The 22753-nt window shown below is 47.7% G+C and overlaps 1 protein-coding gene across 1 annotated transcript; it reads right to left on the reverse strand.

The window, feature by feature from the left end:
• Positions 1 to 18950: 18950 nt before the first annotated feature.
• Positions 18951 to 20238, reverse strand: LOC105253993. Its single transcript, XM_011262411.1, has 3 exons — positions 20017 to 20238; positions 19539 to 19970; positions 18951 to 19421 (listed from the first exon to the last, which is right to left on the reverse strand). Exons 1-3 carry the CDS (start codon positions 20236 to 20238, stop codon positions 18951 to 18953), a joined length of 1125 nt encoding a protein of 374 aa, XP_011260713.1.
• Between the last annotated feature and the right edge of the window lie 2515 nt (positions 20239 to 22753).

A 22753-nucleotide genomic window follows, 5' to 3' on the forward strand; every position in this document is an offset into this window, starting at 1 on the left:
GTTTCTATCTTTGTCAGACGTATGCCAAGATACCTAAGCATCTATACGCGACAACGCGAACCTGCTGATCCTGTTTAAACAAGACGGCACAAACTTTGAAACATGTGTACAACGATCACGTGAATACCGATATGTCTTATGACGATTTCCGTGCATTGTGTCAGAAATGTTGGCAACGCAAATATGGCTTCGTAGTCATTGATAAAGATAGTACGTTGATCAATGGACGATATAGAAGGGGATTTAATGATTTCGCGATACCGTAAAGCGATCAGTCATCATCGACACATCGATCGAGCATCATGAACGGCGATCGTGAAAGATTGCGACAGAGATTGCAAAAACGAGCGAATCGATTCGCAAAAAATATCGCGCTTTGAAAACTGGTAAAATGGAGGAAGATATCATATTGGAAGATATCATATTGGAAAGGCAATTTAAACCGATTACCGAGCCTTTAAAACAGCTTGTCGAAAATACTGTGGAATCTAATGCGTCGAAAATCGAACCGTTGAGTTTGACGTTTGGTGAGAAGCATGAGGAAAAAATAAAAGAGACCAAGCAAGGACTAAAGCGAGCACGGATAAATATGCCGATAAACGATTCACCGATATATTCGACGCCGAATCGATCAAAGCGAAGAAAGCAATTTTCTAATATGGCTACTGTTTCTACTCCGATAAAAGTACAACCGCGTCAAACAATACCATCCACGTCCGTCGAAGAAATTTACGAGACCACACCCGATTCTTTTGTAACATCGGTCCGACACGAATTAGAAACGTCCGAAGGTCAGAAAACGTTCCGAGAGCATTTAGGTCCACTGGCGCAAAAATATATAGGAGATATTATGAGTGTTGATAAAAATAAGAGCATGGATTACGTCTACGGCGTTAAATTTACCAACGAAGGAATGATGCTAGGTGATAAATGTTTCGATGTGGACAAGGAAGATAATATAATTATCGATGGAATAAAATATAAGGGAACCGAAGGAATCTACGATTTGATTTTTAAAAAATTTCCCAATCATAAAAAATATACTCGAGACGATTTGTATAAATATCAAAGTATATTTAAATATAACAAATGCACATAACGTGACAACAAAGTTAATAATCCTATTAAAACTAATAAAGGGTACAAGTATAAATATATAATTGCACCATTATTCCCCGATAAAAAAGATGGGAAGAGGTATAGACGCGCCGCGCACCATGACGTTCAGCGACAACATGATCGATTACGTGCATTGGAACGATCCCAACGAATTGGTGGATCGTTTGCGATTGCTGGACGCCTCGCGTCGAGCCGGCAACAATGCTCACGACAATGAAATCTTGTCAATTATCGAAGAACTTCGCGAGGCCAGTATTATTATAAATTAAAACTATGCGTCGGCGATACGTGTCATTCAATCAATGTTCTCGGTACCGAAATGTCGATTAATAAATTCGGATTATCATTGGGATCGTCGAACATTTGTACTATGTATGGAATGGATTATTGAGAAATTACGTTCGCGATAACGCTCTCTGCCAGACTACTACGGCTTTGACGCCAAAGTCGCGCAAGATTCAACGCGTAGCGCAACCAGAAGCTGATACCGACGTTGTCAACAAACGATACGTGGATAAACTTTTGAGAGATCGACAGGGAGAAATTGAGCAAAAAATTATCGCGCTCGAAACAAACGTGCAGACGCTGCAATTAATGATGAATGAGATAAAGAATGTGCTGAGACATGCAACATCTAACTCGACACAATAAGCGAGATATACTAATATCGCATATTAATTATGCCTCGATCAAACGTGCGAAAGAACAAAAGCACCTCCGAAAAGCGGCAACTAGTCGAGGAATTACATGCTCCGGCGAGAAGAAATTTTCCACGAAGACGCGTCATTGTACGCGGATACGATGATCTGTGGCAGGCGGATGTGGTGGACATGCGTTCGTACTCTCGACTCAACAAGGGTCATAAATACATACTCACGGTTATCGATGTGTTGAGCAAGTATGCGTGGGCCGTACCGCTCAAGAGTAAGAGCGGGAACGAAATGTCCGAAACGATCGCAAAGATTATTGGAGACGATAAAAGATGTCCGAAAAATTTTCAAACCGACAGGGGAAAAGAATTTTACAACTCGAGTGTGCAGAAACTCATGAAGAAACACAACATTAATCATTACTCGACATATTCCGTTATGAAAGCCTCAGTCGTGGAACGATTCAATCGTACTTTAAAAAACAATATGTGGAAAATGTTTACGTTGAATGGAATTATAAATGGATCGACGAACTATCTCGACTCGTTGCAGAGTACAATACGCGAAAACATCGCACCATCGGTATGAGACCTGTCGACATCACTTCGATGATCGCCGAAAAACTTTTAAATACGGTGTATAGCAACGTAAAAATTGCTGCTCCGGCAAAATTTAAAGGGCGATTCGGTACGCGTGAGCAAATACAAGACCATCTTTGAAAAAGGTTTCACACCAAATTGGACGACCGAAGTTTTCAAGATTATCGAGGTGCAGAAAACTAATCCCGCGACATTCATACTCGAAGATTCGCGGGGAAATCCCGTCGCTGGAGGATTCTACGAATATGAGTTACAACGCGTCGCCAATCCCGACGTATATCTCGTGGAAAAAATTTTACAAAAAAAGGGTGACGAGGTTTACGTGAAATGGTTGGGAATGGATAAATCATACAACTCTTGGATCCATAAAAATAATGTGTTGTAAACATTTATTGAAACATATAAAATATGCGTATATATAAATATAAAATGTACAAAATATATACATGATTATGTACAAAATATACAATAAATAAATGAAATATACATTTATTTACAACGGTATCCGATAATGTCCCCACGGTAATGTATCGGTGGTATCGGGTACGATATACCGCTTGTCGTCGTACGGACTCAGAGCAATTTTCGTCTCGCGAATAGTGTATACTTGGTGTAATTTAGATCGTATACACGACTGCTGACGCGTCATTTCAATCTCTTCGTTCAAGCACCGCGTGTAATCGTCAAACGTTATCGTTCTCGCGACAACGTTGCTCTTGACACCTTTGACTTTCTTTGTATCCTTTTTCCCATTCACTCGTAGCGTACATCTTTGCTCTGAGCCCGACGAATTCGGTCATTATGGCACCGTTATTTTCGTCCTTCATCAGACCCGGCACCTTTTTATTTAGAAGCGGTATACCGTATGCATTGTCCGCTGCATAATCGCTCGTATCGAATCTAACAATGTCACGCTTCATATTCTCATACACATTCGCACACTCGATGTGATATATGAGACTGTCCGTATCGGTGTACATTACCCAGCATTTGTCGCGATACATTGGTGTCATATACTCGTGATGAAATTCGTTCAAACATGTCTTGGATATGTCGAGGATGCACATACCCACGTAAATCGGCTTGTAGAATTTCACCTCGAGTTTACGCAATTCCACAGCGATTAAGTTTTCCGAAAAAACGCTTCTGCTGTGGAAATTTGGTTTCGCGATCATCGCCTCTGCGCCACACCGACTGTCCCACTTTGTTAATAATTTTACATCGACACAATTGCGCACATTTTCCATCGTTTTACCAAACACCGCATTATTCATTAATTTGTATAAATTTTTTTCGAAATCATTTTTAGCCAATGTTCTGAAATGTGTATTTAATTCTATATAATTTTGAAGCCAGGGAGATTGAGAAAACTGTAAAATTCGATGTATTTTTGTTACACGAAGGCCATGCCGCGTACACTGCTGCAGGTTGCGGTAGTGTATCACGTAACGCTTCTTATCGTATAACGTTGCAAGTAGCTTGAATTCTCGCTTGCCAGGTGGTTTGTCGCGTGTCGGGCAAAACGGTAGGTCAGTGTGCGCATCGTGAAGATGTTGCGGGTACTCGAGATCCACTTCGAGGATATAGCCCGTAGGCGAATCTAGCGCGATGGATGCTACATCAAAATTTGACACATCGTCGACCCATTGAAAATCAGCATATGGCAGCGGTTGACACATTGCCCATCCGTACAAATTATTTACATCAAAGTACATCAAGTACGATGATGGTTTCGATGGATCGTACGACTCCATGTACTTGTTATTAGCGAGCGTATCTACCCGAACATTGGCTCAGACCACCGCGTATACCACGTTCGATAAACATAACCATGTCGATGTCTGTAAGCAACTCGAACGTGATCTTTGTATACTTCAACATGGCGTCCCACGTGTATCCGGGGAGAGTATAATAATACGCGGGGTCGAGTCCGTAACTTTCGATACATTTATCTCGAAAGTTTTCGAAAATGTCGGCTAATAACAAGACATCAATTTTGAGGTACAAGTCGCTATATTCGCCTAGCGTCCGAATGGAGAATCGTGTCCAGACGTTCTCGGCGTGCGCGTAATCGCTCTCGGATACAGTTTCACCGGTCAAGGAACTGTAAAACGATTCGCGCGATGGTAAACACGTATCATGCAACCTGTCGACGGAATCGATGTATTCGTACGGAAATACACCTTTTCGCGTTAACAAATTGAAATTTTCTGTTGATAAATTTTGAAATTCCGATTTTAAAATTTTGAGTTTATCTTTATCTAAAAATGATGCCAATTTATCGCGACTTGATGCGAGAAATTTGTATGAATCGATGAAACGTAATTTTATTTGATTTTTTGATTCTTCTTTAAAATCAACACTTTTGGTAAACGAAATATATTTTTCCTTGGTTATCGGTAATAACTCGATTTTCCCTTCGAACGCTGTGGCTATTTCCTCGATAATAAAATGAGAATCGTAACCGGATAAATTGTGAAACACTATCGGAATGCAAAAAGTATCTTTATAATTTAGATTACAATTTGAGTGTGCAGGACCTCTGTACCGCCCGGTCAGATGGCAATGATCGCGAACGCGTGTATCGTCTTGCGCAAACGGCTTTTCGCATATATGACAACGAGTGGCGCTATGGAATTTCTCGCACTCTTCGGACGTTAAATTTACCATGGGGACATTTGTTTTTAAAATATTTTTTACACGTAACGCCAAATTTTTAAGGTCTTCGGCGAACCATGTTATACAATCGGCGCTACGACGCGAATGATACGCTGATGATGAGTCGTCGTACGAACAATGTACATAATAAGCTAAACTAAATACCCGATGGTGTTGATATAATTTTTCTTCTTTCGTCTTGGCCAGGACACATTCCAAGTCGGCGTACACGATGAATGGAAGCCGCTCCTTTCGATTAGGGTTGCTGAACTCGAGCCACTTGTCCTTGTCGCTCGGCAACCGGACAGCGCAATCGTTTAGCTTTCCGCAGTCGACCGTATGCGACTGCAACTTGGCGTCCGAAAGAAAATAATGTAGACATCTGTAAAAGAAATAAAAAAATTTTTTATCATAAGATTTTTTATATAAATTATAATTCTTCAAATAATATAAAATAAACTTACCGATCGCAGATATATTTTTGAGTCTTGTGTTTGCTCAATTGCGAGCTCACGAGCCGGGATAAATTCTTGATCCAAGCGAAATGTCCCACGCTGTTGTCATCTTCAATGTACAGCAGATTCACATGCTTGCCCCGCTTCTGGTCTGAAAGACGTATCGGGACAATGTTTTTGTCTTCGATGCCGTACACATTGATTGAAATGTCATTTGCATGTTCAAATTTTTTAATCTGATTCACAGTCACTGGAAACTCAATGTCCCGGAGATTCAGCACTGTCACGTAATGCGGGTACGATGATTCCCGTTCCGCATGACTTTTGGCGGGATACAGAGCGGCGACCACTGCCCACGCGAAACACGCATTGTCCTTTGATTGCACGTTAACCACCGCTCTCTTTATCATAATCTCCCGCGGTAACTTGATGTGACATCCCGCGCGCATGGGATTGTACTTGTTTATATTTACAGTCAAGTTCAGTATTCGCGACAATGCCCACCCGCTATCGCGTTCCTGAAACTCTTCCAGAGATGCTAGGGTGGACTCGATAACGCGCCGTTCGTACCACTCGCGTAAATCAGATGTGCGAAAGAGTTCATAGTTTCTCATATTCACACTTTTATTCGCATGTTTATCACCCGACACAAATTCACCATTGAATATAGTGTTCACTTTTACACTGCTATGTTTTTTTAAAGCGTCCTGCACATGTTCCAACACAATGTCTTTAGCGTCATCGAGAAATTGGCGTGGTTCAATGTGATTATAGTTTATCACCGCACCAGTCGATACGCGACTCTCGAACGCCGTATCAATTTCACGCCACACAAGTGCATTTTGACGCGCACTACATCCGGCACCCGCGTGTACGAAACGTCCACGTACCGAATTTTTCAAACCTTCGAGGCGCGCGATCCGAACAATCAGTGATTGTCGATTTCCGATCGATAATCGCGGCCGTTTGATTCGACTTTGCTCTTCCAGCGACTCGATGTACTCGTCGCATCGTTGCTCCCACACAATGTAGTTTTCCAACGAATCAAGCAAAGCGGATTGTTCTCGCAAAATTTGCTCCTCCATATTGCTAATGCACACTTGCAAAATTTAGCGTTTCTAATGACTGTTCTGATGCACTTTAGCTACTGGTGGGGTGCGTCTCTCTATCATGATTTATATACCGTCTCATGCATTGTTTTATCATCGAACATTCTAGAACGATTTCATCTTACAAAAAATTCCCCGTAGTACCGTGTGCAATTTGGCCTTGATAATTTCACGTTTTGTCACGTACATTTGAAAAATCTAACATGATTGCATCAGGGGCAACCGTACATCGACCCTTGATTTTTGCAAATTCAGCTAAATCTTTGTCTGGGGATGATGCATGTTTTAACCTTGGCAGTTATTTTTCACTATTTGTCACGTACATTTGAATAATTTTAACATGATTGCATCAGGCGGAGCCGTACATCGGCGCTCGATTTTAGCAAATTCAGCTAAATCTTTGTCTAGGGATGATACACATTTTAACCTTGGCAATTATTTTTTCACTATTTGTCACGTACATTTGAAAATTTTAACGCGATTGCATCAGGCGCAGCCGTACATCGGCGCTCGATTTTAGCAAATTCAGCTAAATCTTTGTTCTGAAGATGATGATGTCATCGCAGCCATACATCGGCGCGACAAAATTTTGGAGGAAATTAAAATGTTGCGTCAGCAATAATCCCCTCTACATCGCAATTTGGGATACTATTTGAATTGATATTGATTCTAATACGATTGCAGTATTGCATCAATCGCGCGTGTGAAAGGTTCACCGCTGAAGAAATATGAATTTCTACGTTCCGATTCGAAACGGTGAAACTCCATCGTGTAAGAAGCAAAAATGCGACACGTAAGTTTAAATCGTTTAAAAAATTTGTTACTTATTGATTTTTAATATTGTTGTATAATTATTTATATTTTTATAGTATTCAGCCTCGTCGTGCGGCTCGCATACTTGGAAGAAGGTACGCTCTAACTTCGACATCGTACAAGTATTTGGACATTGGAATAAGCGTTGGAACTGTATCGTACGTGGAACTGATTCTCGGTGATAATCGAGGCAATCAAATAGTGTTACCCTTTTCAACGTGGAATTTGTTGATGCGGAAGCAAGCAGACGTTGAACAATTTCTACAATCGACTACTCCCCCATTAAGAATTGGAGATTTAACGATTGAAATGTGTCAATCGAAAATTGTAAAACTTGCATTATACGAAAATTCTTTGTACATGAAACCAGAAACATTATTACATTTATTTAATTTTGAAAATTGTATCGATCATATGCATAATTGGTTATGCGAGAATACGTATCTCGTAAATGAAAAATTTAAACAATTTGAAACTGTATTACAACGTAATAATATTACTACTGTATGCGATGCTGTAAAAACGATACGCGAGAGTGATGTCTTTGACAGTGAATCATTGATCGATTGCGAATTATTAACATGTGCTGTAAATGATATTCTTTACGATGCGTGCAATAAATAATTATTTTTATTCAATCTATGATTTTATTTCTTTCCTTCCATACGAATAAGAATAGTCGAGAATTTTTCTCAACACGCTCCGCCAAAGATGTAGAGAAATGCTGAGGTAGATGAGACGCGATGCTCTAGTTGGAATGAGACGCGAGATATTAAAAAGATATATAATGAAGAGGAGTCTGCGACATTAGAATATTATTTCGTTGTTTTTGCGTTTCGTTAGTCTTGTGTGTTACGTTAGTGCAATGGCCGAAGAAGACGTAATTTTCATCGATGATAAAGACGAAGATGTAATCATCATCAACATTGAAGACGAAGATGTTATTATCGCTGATGAGGATATTGAAGAGGTTGTTATAGTCGAAGATGGAAATCAAATGGATGTCGATGGCTCTGAGGAAGAATCCGAAGAGGAGGAAATACCATCCTTAGTGGATTCAGATTATGCCAGTGATAATGATGAAGAATTAAGACTGAAAAAATATAAACATTTAAATGTGATGGAAATAAATAATCTGGATGTTACTATAAAAATGTGTCGCATTAAATATTATTATTACGATATGGAAGACGGAACTAAGTATTGTTCCGATTGTTTTTTAAGATTAGCATCATCATTTCACAACGTATACTCCGTTCGAAAACATAAAACGGATTATTGTGCTCTATTAATGGGCACTTATTGCAAAGAGTACAAGAAAAATTTACATCAAATATTACCATGCAATATGTGCCCCATTTGCACAAATTAAATAAATGGATAACATTGTAAGTTATTTTTATATTAAATAAATTATTATAAAATAATTATTAAAATCTAATGAGATGTGTCTTTTTTCTGTTACAGGAGCAGAAGTCCCTCAGCCCGACACATCGCCCCTAGTTTTCCAGGAGTGACCATCCCCTGACCCCCACCCCCGCACCCCCAAATTATTTTTATTATAATATATTTTATATTATTATTATATTTTATATTTTATATTATTATATTATATTATTATATTATATTTATATCGTAAAAATTATAATCATAATTTTAAGTACATACACACACACACACACACACACACACACACACACACACACACACACAATTGTATAAAATACATACATTTTTAATAAATTTTATATATTTTATATTTTGATGTAAAAAAAATCTAATTATTTGCACCTCTCCATGCGTTCCCATCCTTGCATCTCTCTTGCGTCTCTTTCGCGCTAGTTTTAAGTATCGCTATCTCTATCATACTCGTTAGTTGTAAGTCTCGCGATATTATCGTTCTCTCTCTTGTACATATCGTCTTGGCGCTATCGTTCTCTCTCTTTCATATACTCGTTGTTCACTTACCTTTGCGTCGTCCTTCTCCCACCTATGCGTCGTCCTTGTCCCACGTTAACGCCATCCTTGTCGCACTCGTAGCACTGTCCTCTTCACACTTTGCACTGTCCTTTTCTCATACGTAGCGCTGTCCTTCTCACACGCCGTTTTCTTTCCGCTGATCCCCCTTCACCGCGCGGATCCCCTCGCCCATCGCTCGCGCCGCGGATCCCCCTTCACCTCGCGGACCCCCTCGCCCATCGCTCGCGCCGCGGATTCCCCTTCACCTCGCGGTCCCCCTCGTCCATCGCTCGCGCCGTGGATCCCCCTTCACCTCGCGGTCCCCCTCGTTCATCTCTCGCGCCGCGGATCCCCCTTCACCTCGCGGACCCCCTCGTCCATCGGTCGCGCCGCTTCACCTCGCGGACCCCCTCGTCCATCGGTCGCGCCGCGGTTCCCCCTTCACCTCGCGGACCCCCTCGTCCATCGGTCGCGCAGCGGTTCCCCCTTCCCCGCGGGTGACGTCACCCGCCGCGCGCCGCGGTTCCTCCTTCCCCGCGCGTGACGTCACTCCCCCCGCACCGCGGTTCCCCTCGCGCCTCACCCCCCTGAGAGGACCTGGGTTAGAACCCCCTTACTCCTACTACTGAAGGGTCCTGCTAATCAGGGCCCTGCCGGGGGACAGCCCCCCCCCCGCCGAAGGGGGGTCGCGGGGCCCGGTAAGAGCCTCAATCGCGGGGGGCAGTATCCTCTCCACCACACGCTCGAGATCGTCGAGCGACGTGGCGGGGGGAGCCAAACAGGGGGAAGCCTCGATAGACGGGAGTCTCCCAGATGGGGAATCCACCCGAGGGGGTAACCTCGGGTGAGTCCTCCACCTTCATACGGTCCCCACCCGAGTCCGTCAAAAAGAACCGAATCGAGTGGGAGGGACTCACGTGACGTCGCTCACGCTGGGAGGCCCGCACGGTCTCCCTAGCCTGGAGCAACTTCACCTCTTCCTCCAGTTTCCGCACGCGGTCCTGGGACTCCTCGAACAGCTGACGCGCGGCTTGAAGCTCGCGCCTCGTCTGATCGAGGGCCCCAGCCTCACGACTGCTCGCCATGTGCGTGGTCGCGCGGGCAAGGAGCAGCTTAGAGGCGGCCGCCGAATGCCGCGAAGCAATCCGGAGCAAACCCTTGAAGGTTCCCTTCAAGGACTTCGAACGCTCCGCGACATGCTCGACCGCCTTCATCTGATTCAAGATGACGTCAATGAGGGCGTCTACCGTCTCGTCGTTGTAGCCCTTCTGCAGCTCGTCGGCGGACGGACCCCCCCCCCCCGCGGTAGCCTCGAAACTTGTTTCGAAGCGTCCCGCGAGGACGTCCCGCTCCGCCGATACCTTCGTGAGCTCCTTTTCCAAGAGCGCGATCTTCTCTTGAAGGGTCCCCACGTGTTGTCTCGTGGTTGGTGGACGGCCCCTTCCCCTCTTCGTGGCGCCCTCGTTGTTTAGGGCGTGGTTAGTATCCGACGATTGGTCGGAGAGCGGCGTCATGCCGGCGTCACTCTCCGATCCATCATCGGACGAATCCTCCTCTGAAGTACCCGCCATGACCGGCTGCTTCTTCTTCACTTTCTTGGAAGACAGCGGTCCGGGACGCTAGAAAACAGCATCCTCGGCTGGTGTCCTCACTCCTGAGGGACCTGGTTGTGGAGGTCCTGGTCTCCTCCCTGGGTCCTTGTTGGGGCCCGACGTCTCGCCGCTTGTCGATGGCGAGGGATCTGATATATCCCAGATCCAAACAGGAGATAGTAGCTTCGCCACCAGCGCTCTCCTGAGACACTGGGGGTAGCCCGATGTCGGATGACGACGGAAAGGGGGCCGGGACGATACCCCCCACACCCGCCGGGCCCTGGGGATCCGAAACCCCTGGGCCGGTACGTTGTTTTTCTTCTTTGCTGTCCATCATATCTGTAAGAAAGAAATTGGTTTTTTGTCGGGGTTTTCCTTCCCTTAGGACACGCCGTCCAGAGGCTGCGGACTGTCCAGGCCGAGTTTTTCATTCGAGGTTTTTCATCCTCTAGCCACCAGGATGGTAGGCCCCACCGCAAGCAGCAGGGTCATCCCTAACGGTCGTGGCCGACCGGGCGATTGAAGTCAGGGCCGCCTACCCCTATGCGCATCAGGCCAAGGTGCCCGGAGGGAGCGCAACCCCCCTTCTCATCCCCCGCCGGCTCAATGCCGAACGGAAGATGAGGAAGTGCAATGGTGTGCTTTTAGACCCAGAAAGAAAAGGGGAGCTCCTCCATCACGACAAGGTGGCACACCACGGAGGAGACTTAGGTAGGACTTTTTTTTTGTTTAGCGACGGGGAAAATGCATTACGCACACCCCCCAGTGCATTCGGCGCACTGGGAGGTAGTGTTGGACTGCCCGGCCCTTAGAAGAGAGCTAGCCCCTCTCCAAGGTGTGCAATGCCGGGTATACCAACTAAAAACCCCGTCGTGCAGACTCACGTGCTGCTTTCGGCACCCGTATTGGACTCCGGGAATCGTGTCCACATAACTTCGGGAGTCCGGGCAGGCCCAGTCCACTTAAAGACCCCACCTCATCGGGTGGCCGTCACCCGATCTACTCCCTGGGGAGGAACGGAGGAAACGATTCAACGTGTTTTGAATCGTTCCCTCCGGTCCCGCCTCTTCTTCGGCGGTGCCGGGGGCGCGGATGGGGAATCCGTTTGAGGTCCCTCGGCCAACTCCTGTCTACGCTGGGCGGGGGGAGAACGCTCCGACACGGTCCTCTTCACCGAGGACCTAGTCGTACGACCCCCCCCCCTCCGAGATCGGTGGAGCCTTTTGCCGGTGAGGCATGGGGAGGACCCTCCTGGGTGTCTCCCCCCCTCCGCAGGCTCTGCTGGGGCGATGGTTTTGGAGGGTTTTGCCCCACTGGGTCTTCTCCTACTTCCATCGCCAGACTCCGCCGGGAGCCTGTCCTCCTTGGAGGACAGAGTCTCCCAAGCTGTGGCCCTAATCTTGGCTAGCCTCCGCCGGGCGACGCCAGACACGCAGGCGGTCGCCCCGAGGGAGTGCTCGGCAGGGAGGCCAAAGTCCGCACAAAGCGGACACTTCGGCCTCGCCGCCGAGCAGGCTCGAGCCTCGTGGGAGCGGTCGCCGCAACGGTGACAGCGACCACTCCTGTCCGCGCCCTTGCAAAGGGCGACCCCGTGTTCCACCTCAAGGCACCGGAAGCACCGCATCCGGCGGGCCGGCAGCGGCACAACCGCAGGCCTGGCCAGCCCGACGCGGGGCATCCCCTCCTCCAGGATTTTGTTCGACACGCCATGGGACAGCGAAGCCACACCGAACCCAATCTGCCGGGAAGTCGTGAGATCTCCCCGACAGAGAGGTCCTCGGCGCGGCAGCCAGCCATCTCCGCGACGGTGTCGACCACCTCCTCCTTGGTGACCGAGTCGTCCAGCCCACGAAGGCGCAACTCAGCGCGCTTCATGGATCGGGCGACCCGGACACCACGAGCCTCTCCCGCAACCTGCCTCATCGCTGAGGCCATCTGGTCGGCAACCCGGTGGCCCTCCGCCCTAGCAAACTGGAGGAGAGTGCCACCGGCCTGCGCTTTCTTTATTCGGGCCGTCTCCATGCCCGGGACCACACCTAACAGGGCCCTTGACTTCTTCAGAAGCTCCCCCGAGGTGATCTCAGAGTCCGGCGCAACCGTCACCAAGACGGTCGCCGTCCGGGGCTCCTTGACCTCTCCAGCGGGAGGCTTCTTTTTCTTCGCCTGGGGCTTACTCTTGACAGCACTCCCCTTAGGCTGTCCCCCAGGTGGGTCCGGGTTGGTGGGACCCTTCTTCTTGCTCTTCTTCCTCCTCTCCTTCTTCCCCTGAGTAGAGGGAGAAGAGGAGGAAGGAGCATCCTTCGTGGGTGCAGCGGGCGCCGCACCCTTCTTCGCTTTGCTCCCCACCACCTCACTATACAATCGCGAGGTGGCGGGGGGCTTGGCGATAGCCTTCAATGCGGGGGGCAAAATCCTGCCCAAGACCCGCTCCACTACCCGCTCGATATTCTCGAGCGACGCGGAGGGGTCAAACGAGGGGGCCTCGATAGTCTGAGGCTCCCTTGGTGGAGGGTCCACCCGAGGAGGCGTTACCTCGGGTGAATCCTCCACCTCCATATGCTCCCCGCACAAGTCCGACAACATAGTCGGCGGGACTGAGTCGGGGATCGTTCGGCTTAGGAGGCCAGAATAGTCTCCCTGGCCTGAAGGACCCTGATCTCTCCCTCCAGCTTCCTAATGCGGTCCTGGGACTCCTCGACAAGCTGACATCCAGCCTGAAGCTCACATCGAGCTTTGTCGAGGGCCCCAGCCTCGCGGTTACTCGCCGCGTGGGTGAACGCGCGGTCAAAGAGTAACTTGGAGGCGACCACTGCGTTCCGCGAAGCGTACCGGAGCATACCCTTGAAGGTGCCCTTCAAGGAGCCCGACCGATCCGCGACACGCTCGACCGCCTCCATGTTCTCCAAAATGATATTAATGAGGGAGTTGACCGTTTCACCGGTGAACTGCCCCTCCAAATCAGCGGCAGAGGGAACTCCCTCCCGCGGTAGCCCCAAAGCTAACCTCAGAGCGTCCCGCGAGGACATCCCGCTCCGCCTCAACCTCCGCCAGCTCCTTCTTAAGGGTCGCTATCTGTTCCCTAAGAGCCCTCATCCCCACGTGCTGTCCGGTGGTTGCAGGACGGCCTCTTCCTCTCTTCTCCCTCGTTGCGACCTCGTGCAACAAGGCGTAGTTAGTATCCGACGATAGATCGGAGAACGGCGACATATCGGCGTCGCTCTCCGACCCATCGCCAGGCGATTCCTCCTCCGAAGGTCCAACGGTGTTGACGGCCTTCTTCTTCATCTTGAAGGACTTCGGTCCGGGATGTTTGAAAACGGCGTCGTCCTCCGCAGTCGTCCTCGCTCCCGAGGGACCCGGTTGTGAGGATCCTGGATCCCTCACCTGATTTTCCGGGGGGCTGGAACGCCCGACGTTCTGCCGCTCGCTGGCGGCTAGGTGCCTCCGGAACCCTCTACCTAAGAGAAAGGAGATAGTATCTTCGCCCCTAGTGCTCTCCTGAGACACCAGGGGTAGCCCGACGTCGGATGACGACGAGGAAAAGGCCGGGACGATACTCCCCGCACTCGCTGGGCCCTGAGGCTCCGAAACCTCTGGGCCGGTAACTTCTCTATCTTTAAATTCGTCCATTTCATGAGTTTAAAGAAATTGGTTTTCTGTCGGGGTTTTCCTTCCCTTAGGACACGCCGTCCAGAGGCTCACGGGCTGTCCAGACCGGGTTTTTATTCGAGGTTTTCCTTCTTCTAGCCACCGGGATGGTAGACCCTGACAGTGCAGGGGCATCCCTAACGGTCGTGGCCGACCGAGCGATTGAAGTCAGGGCCGCCTACCCCTATGCGTATCAGACCAAGGTGCCCGGAGGGAGCGCAACCCCCCTTCTCATCCCCCGCCGGCTCAATGCCGAACGGAAGATGAGGAAGTGCAATGGTGTGCTCTTAGACCCCTCAACCCAGTGGGAAGAGGGGAGCTCCTCCACCACGACACCACGGAGGACTTAGGTAGGACTTTTTTTTTACGAGAGAGGGAAAAATGCTTTTGACGCACGCCTCCGGCCCCCGTAGGCCGGAGCAGTGTGGGACTCGGCCTATTTAACGGCCCCTACCCACTAAAAACCCCTCTCTGTACGTTCCTCCTCAAAGGCTCGCTCCCCAGGAGGGACCCAAGTTCGCATTACCCGCCCGGAGAGCTATCGCCGAGGTGGGTCTGAGGGACCCTCGTCCTTCCGGGTGTTAGATCCGTTGTGTATGTGTATATATATGTGTGTGTGTGTGTATACGTGTGCGTGAGTGTGAGTGTGCGACGGACAGGCGCCAGTCACGCCAAGACGCGCCCAGCACCCCCGCGCACCCCACCGCCGCCCAATAAATAGGTGTGCGACGGCGGCACGCGCGCGCCAAGCCGCCAGAGGCACGCCCGGCACGGCGCGCGCCCGCCGTGTAAGTAAATGAATGATGATGATTGAGTGGGTGAATGAATGGATAGATGAATGAATGAATAAGTGAAGGAATGAATGGATAAATGAGTGAATGGGTGAATGAATGAATGACCTTACCCTATCCCACCCCTAAACTCTATTCCCATCCCCCCCTTTTCTCCTACTCCTACCCAACCACCCTCCATAATGACCCCAATGATAATGATAATGACGATGGTAATCGTGTGACCCTGGAACGTGTGATTGTATGAGTGTATGAGTGTATTGTGTATGACTCTATATGCATGTAGTGGACTATACCACTAAATTAGTGATCCTAACTTGTGTATATTATATTCTTGTATATATAGTCAAAGTTCTAATAGGTGCTGATTACTAGTACTCCTCCTAAAAGTACTGATTGCTAGTACTCCTCCTAAAGGTACTAATAAATTAGTAAATTAGTACTCCTCCTCAAATCCAATAATGATGTGTGTGAATGCCCGTTAGGTAGGACTTTTTTTTTTGTTTTTTTTTTTGTTACCCAGGGGAAATCCTTGATGGATTCCTCGAGGAGAGAGCGAGGGTTATGTGTGACTCCCTCTAACGAGGTATACCCACTAAAACCCCTGGGGTGGCCATCCCGGCGATAGGGGGAGGGACAGGGGACCGGAACTAGCAGTTGCAATACATCGGAACCCCTGCCCCTTAATTCCCCTCTCGCTGCAATCGGGAGGCGACGTCGCGGGTGTTGTGCGATCGTCGCCGCCCGATCTCCATCCCGGAGAGGGCTTTTTTGGCCCTCCATCTGCGCGTACGCGGTTGCGGGTGGACAGGGCCACACTGCCCACCCACGTCCTTCCCTTGGTGTTCAGGGGGGACAGGGTCGGGGTCCGAGCTCACTCGACTCGGGCCCCGGCCCCCCAGCCCCCGGGTTGAGGCTCCCTCCACCCCCCGTAGGGAAGTGGATTTGGCATTCAACCCGGGGATCCACCACGAGGTTCGGGCAGAGGACAGAAGGTCCTCCACCGTTATCTCTCCCATCTCGGGGGGTCGCCGGGAAGAGGACATTCGCCCGTAGGCTACTAGCCCTCCCCCAACGATCCCCTGGGGGGGGGAAACTATGATCTCCGCTACTCAGCAGAGAACACCGTCCCCCCCGTTGGCCGTAGCTCTCCCCCAGGCCGCCCAAACCAAAAGATTCGTAGTGACCCAGGGGGAGGACCGACCTCACCGAGGCCATCCCCGCGCCCCCCGAATCCCACCCTTCCGGCGGAGAGTCCGGTGGACCGCGATTCCGGCCCTCACTCTATCCTATTTTGGACGGGGGGAGCCCCCGGGCCGCACCTGTGCTCAACGGGGCTCCCCCACCGCGTCCACTCTTCTCCGTTCCCCCCTCCGGGGGAAGGTTTATACCCCTCCGCCCCCAGGATATGTCCCGCGGGGAGCCCTCGATCCGCGCAAAGCGGACATCTTGGGCTCCCCGCGCGACATCTCGCCATCTTGTGGGAGGGTGCGCCGCATTTATAGCAGCGCACCCCCCTATCACTCCCTCCACTTTCGGGGCACTGGGCCGCTACATGCCCTGCCTCCAGGCAGGAGTAGCACCGGGCCGGCCACCCACTCGGCAAAACTACCGAGGGGCGACCAACCCGGCGCCACCACTGACTTCTCCTTCTTCTCCCCTCATCAGAGGAAGACCTCTCCCCTCGGAGGGGGATGACTCTAATCCAGAATCAACCCCCCGCAGGGGGGCCACAGCTCCCGTTTCAATGGTGGCGGGGACCTCCACTACGAGATCGCCGACACCATTTCGTCCCAACCTCACCATTCCGAGTCCCGGGGCCAGAACCAAAGTTTGGTTTCCCGGAACCCGGGCACTCGGAACCTTCACCACGTCGGCGTAGGAGAGGCCGGCCGGCTTAGCGTACTCCCAGGGGTCCCATCGGCCGAACCTCTCCGCAGTCGACTCGACTGGGGGGCAGCATTGGTCTCTATAGCTGGGCTGCACCCCCTGCTCTCCGCTGTAGGAGTGCATTTGCACTCCCCTCTCCACGCCTTCGGTGTTTGCACGCCCTGACTCCTAATCTGGAGCATCGGGCCAGCCCGCACGTCACATTTTCTCAGTGGGGATGTGCCCCGGTCCACACATTCTGGTCCGAGGCAAACCTCCACCGATATACTCCTCGTAGCGTTTACCTCCGGTGAGGGGGTAGGAGGCGGGGAAGTTCCGATCCCCACCTCCGTCCCCCCCACCCACTCACTCGCTCTCCTAGCGAGGGGCAGAGCCGCCCGAAGGCGCCCGACCGCTGGTCGAACCAGTCTAACTGGCTGTCCAAATAGGCCAGACCCCCCGGGATCAACAAAAAACCATCCCCTTCTCTGTTCACCATTGCCTCCTCACGAAGTTTCGTGAGGTATTGGTGCCATTCGTCGGCACCCTCCATCAACTCTTCCAGTGACTCCTTCAGCCATACAAAGGCTTTCGAAGGGGTCACGAAGGAAGAGAGCTTAGGGATGGTAGTCCTATCAGCCCCGGGGCCCACTCTTGACCCCGGGGATTGCCCGTCGTCCGATGACGACGGGAGAGGGGCCGGGACACTACCCCCCTCACCCGCCGGGCCCTGGGGGTCCGAAGTCCCCTGGACCGGTAATGGTCTGGTCTTTTTCCTTCCCATTTTCCATCCAGTTTTGTTTTTTATCGAAGTTGTCTCCTCTAGGCTATTTTAAAGCAGGCGCCATCCCGAAGGAAAGTACAGGGGGAAACTGGGGACAATGGGACGAGGAAAAAGGAAAGGAGGTAGTGGATGGGTAAGGAAGAAAGAATGGGTTGGATGTTCTCCCATCCGTGAACGGCCCCACTGTTTGGGAGTCAGGGTTTTCCTTCCCCTATTCGCATTAGGCCAAGGTGCCCGAAGGGAGCGGAATCCCCTCTTCCTCCCCTTCCGGGGAGGGAAGTGCTCTTAGTAGGGCCCCGCCCGCCCAGACCGGAACAGCGACCGAGTTGGCCAACTGAACCGCCCCGGACGACCGGAACCCCTTAAGCCCTTCCACCACGTCAAGGTGGCGTCCACGGAAGAGAGGTAGGACTTTTTTTTTTTTTTTAACGAAGGGAAATGCTCCTGATGCACACCCCGACCTGACGGCCGGGGTAGTGTTGGGCTCTCCCAGCCGCCGTCTATCTGCAGCGGTCGGGCCTACCAACTAAAATCCCTCGATCCTCCTTGCCATTTCTATGCTGTTCTGCCTCCAGGAATTGCTCTCGCATCCATCTGGGGGCTGAACATGGCGCGTTGTTATTCGCGTACTCCTCCTTTAACTTCTCCTCTCTCCTGTGTTTCTAGCAAATATGTCTTTTCAGGGATACATGTTCAGGAAGACACGTATATATTTCGTCTTTCCAGGTAAGTATAGCGTTAGTAAGGTAAGTAGTATAATGTAAATAGTGTGTTGTGTGTATGTATGTGTGTATGTGTTTGTGTACGTGTGTATCTATGTGTGTGCATGTGTGTGTGCTTACACGCATACGTGTGCCTGCTTGTGTGTAACGTATGTATGGGTGTCTATGTCTGTGTGTGTTAACTAATCGCTTTCTGTTCTAGATTGTTCCGGGGAAGAGGGGAGGGAATCCGCCTCCGCCTCCAACTGTCTCTCTTTCTCTTCTTTTTCCAGGAAGACTTTTTCCGCGAAGTCGTGTGCTGCCAGCCAATCCTGCTTGTCTTTCGCCATCTGCTTGATTAGTGATCCTAACGTAAGTTCATTCCTTGTCAGCTTGATCTTATTCAGTAATTCCATCCTGTATTCTTTCCAGGCTTCGCACTCCATAAGAGTATGTTCTGCGGTGTCTCTATCTTGTGTGTCACAATGCGGGCAGATGTCGGAGCTCGCCTTGCCGATTCTTTTGAGGAAGGCGTAAAATACGCCATGTCCCGTAAATAATTGGGTGAGTTTAAAACTTATATTTCCATGTCGTCTATTAATCCAAGTTTCCCATATAGGTAAGACCGCTTCTCTGGTACGTGCTCCAGCTTTACTCTTCTCTTGTAAATATTTCTTCCATATATCGTAGTCTCTTAATTTTTCCTTGATTATTATTTCTCTATCTTTTTTCTTAGACCATGTTTTATTTATTTTACAGTCTCTTATTTTTTCGTATGCACGTCTTCTAACTTCCATTGTCATGTGGTAGGGAGGAATCCTCGCTAATATGGCAGCTGCATCTCCAGATGTTGTTTTGTACGCTGCTATCACGCGCTGGGATATGCTCCTATGAAGTCTTCGGAGCGTATCTTGTATTTTTTCCTTCTTTGATGCCTTATGGGCCCAAACCGGGGCCGCGTACAATATAATGGACGATAAAACATTCGCGTATAATTGCCGCTTTTTCTCTGTTGGCCAGCTTAGATTGGACATTAATTTCCATAATGATCTCATAACTTTATTGATCTTATTTTCTACGTAATCTATGTGTTCCGTAAACGTTAGCTTATCGTCTACTATGACGCCTAAATATTTGATCGTTCTTTTTGATTTTACTATTTCTCCATCTACTGTTATTTCTATTTCCGGAGGTATTCTTTTATTTGGGGTAAAAACAACAATCTATGTTTTATCGTTTGATATCTCTAGCTTTAGATCTTTAATTTGCCGAATCGTGCGCGCTATCTGTAGTGTAGCTCTTCTCTTCGCTGTTTCGACCGACTTCGCCAACGCCAGAATGAGGGTGTCGTCCGCGTACCATCAGTCTACACCCATTCTCAGTCTTAGCCTTTAGGATTTTATCAAAAGTTAGATTCCATAACAGGGGCCCCAGGACCGAGCCCTGGGGTACCCCTGCTTCAACGATTCTAGTCATTTCCGTTCCGTCCATATTTGTATATTACTAATTTTCTGTCTGCTAAATAATTGTATATAATAATCTGTAAATATTCGGGAAAATTTTTCTCTTTAAGTGCTTTACAAATGTCCGACCATTGCAGCGAATTAAATGCATTGGATATATCTAATCCAATAGCTATCACCACTCCTTTGTCTCTTTTATGTGTTAATTCAATAATTTCTTTTAATTCCATTATAGCGTCTACCGTTGATTTTTACTGCCTAAATCCGTATTGATTGGGGCTTAATTGTGCATCCGGATGCTTTTCCATCCAATCAGTTATCCTGTTCACGATGACTTTTTCGAATATTTTGCTTATTTCCGGTAATAGACAAATTGGAAGTGTTTTCAGATTTTCTGGATCTATTTCTCCTTTAGGAATTAGTACTAATTGCGATTTCTTCCATTGCGGTGGGAAGACTCAATTTTTAAGACAGATAGTTAGACCTTTAGCCAAATATTCCATCATTTCTATATTAACATGCTTTAAGTATGCCGCTTTTACACCATCTACGCCTGGCGCAGTGTGTCTTTTTAGCCTTTTTCTAACTATATACGATATTTCTTGCGTGTCTACATTATCTTCTTCTTTCCAATGGCACTCGATGTTTAGCCTTTCCTTTTCTTTTCTTTTTCGCGGAAAAAGTACATCCAACGTCCTTTTTAGTATCCTTGTATCTAATGTCTCGGTCAGAGTTGGTGAGTTACGTCTAAGTTTATTTAAGACTAGTCTGTAGGGAAGACCCCAGGGGTCGTCCTCTATGCTTTGGATCAAGTCTTGCCATGCTGTTGTTTTAGATTTATTAATTAGCTTCCTCAGTTCTTTCTTTGCTGTCTTAAAGATCATCTCTTTTTCTCTTCTTATTTCTTGTACATAGTTTTTCTGTATCTTTTAGATTCTGTATCTTTTTTTGTATCTTTTCCATTCTCTTTCCAATTTGATACATTCTTTCCTTTTTTCCCTGATATCTTCGTTCCACAAATACATGGATTCTGTTCTTCTAAATTTATTAGATCTTCTAGGCATAGCTGAATCACAGGCTGTTTTAAGTATCTTGTCTATCCTTTCGCTAGCCTCAATGGGAAAATTTTGATACTTTTCCGTGACATCTTCCGTAGAACATTTCCATATAAGAATGGCCTGAAATAGGTCTGCGTCAAATTTGGAAAAAGACCACGCTATCCTATTAGTTTCTCTTCCACTTATTAACCTTTTTATGTTAATTTTAAATGTGATATATAGATGATCTGACATTGTAATTTCCTCTTTTTGTACTTTCCAGTCATATATTTTGGAAGTTATATCCGGTGAGCACCATGTTAAGTCGATGATAGATGATACTTGCGCTCTGACGCATCAGATTTGTCGTTAAGTAGTCTTAAGTCTAAAAGATTAGCCATCTGTGCCAGTTCTCTTCCTCTGTAATTTTCTCTATTCAAAAACCAAATGGGAGACTTAGCATTGAAATCTCCACATATAATGATTTTATGTTTTTCTTTAATAATTACTCTTTTAACTTCATTTACCATTTCTAAGTATTCCGCTTTAGTGCTATTTGCCGACGAATAACAGGAAATAAAACGATTCTTTGTATTGTACGGCTATAGAGTGTTGACCCTTTTGTATTAGTCTAGTACACGGAGCGTTAGTAATTCTCTTATTCCAATATATAGCCGCTAGTCCGTTGATGCTTGTAAACCAGTAATCTTTATTGTCTGCATTATATGGCTCCTGTACAGCTGCTACTTCTATTTTATTTTCTATCATCCATTGATTTAATAAATCCTGAGCTACTTTCGTATGATTAAGATTTATCTGCATCGCATGAATCAAGCTAGTCTTATTTCTAGTCTCATTCCTATTTCTAGTCTTAGTATTATCTCTGGTCACATTTCTAATCGTATAATTAGTCATCATCGTTTGTAATTATTTCCATTTTTTCATTTTCCTCTATATTATCTTTTTCCTTTCTACTATCGTGATCTATTTTATCTGTCTTATTTATATTTTTTCTTCTGCTGTTATTTATGCAAACAAGTGACCCCACTCGGTGTTTGGCGTCATAACCTTCCTCTTTACATATGACATAATTCACGTCCTTATTACATCCTTTCACTTGATGTCCTTGGGATCCACATCTGTAACATAGGTTTGTTCTATCCACACTCGATTTACACGCATGTTTCAAGTGATCTGTTTTCCAACATTTATAGCATTGGACTGGTCGACGCTCTAACAACTCAATTTGGATTCTAGACCAGCCCAAACGTATCGACTTCAAATTAGCCATTTGTATAGCTAGTGTTAGTGGGCATTGAGCCCATATCATACCTAATCCATTCCTCATCGGTTTTATGTCTCCGATAGTTATCGCTTCCTCATTACACTTTCCTATTTCCATCATGAGACTTTTAACTTCTTCTTTAGATATAGAGTCGTCTAGCCCAAACATCCGTAATTCTCCTTTTATTACTGGCCTAGCTATCTTTGCCTCAGTAATTATTA

The sequence above is a fragment of the Camponotus floridanus genome, unplaced genomic scaffold (genome assembly GCF_003227725.1).
Source record: "Camponotus floridanus strain SB8 unplaced genomic scaffold, Cflo_v7.5 scaffold252, whole genome shotgun sequence".
In the NCBI taxonomy this organism is placed as follows: domain Eukaryota; kingdom Metazoa; phylum Arthropoda; class Insecta; order Hymenoptera; family Formicidae; genus Camponotus; species Camponotus floridanus.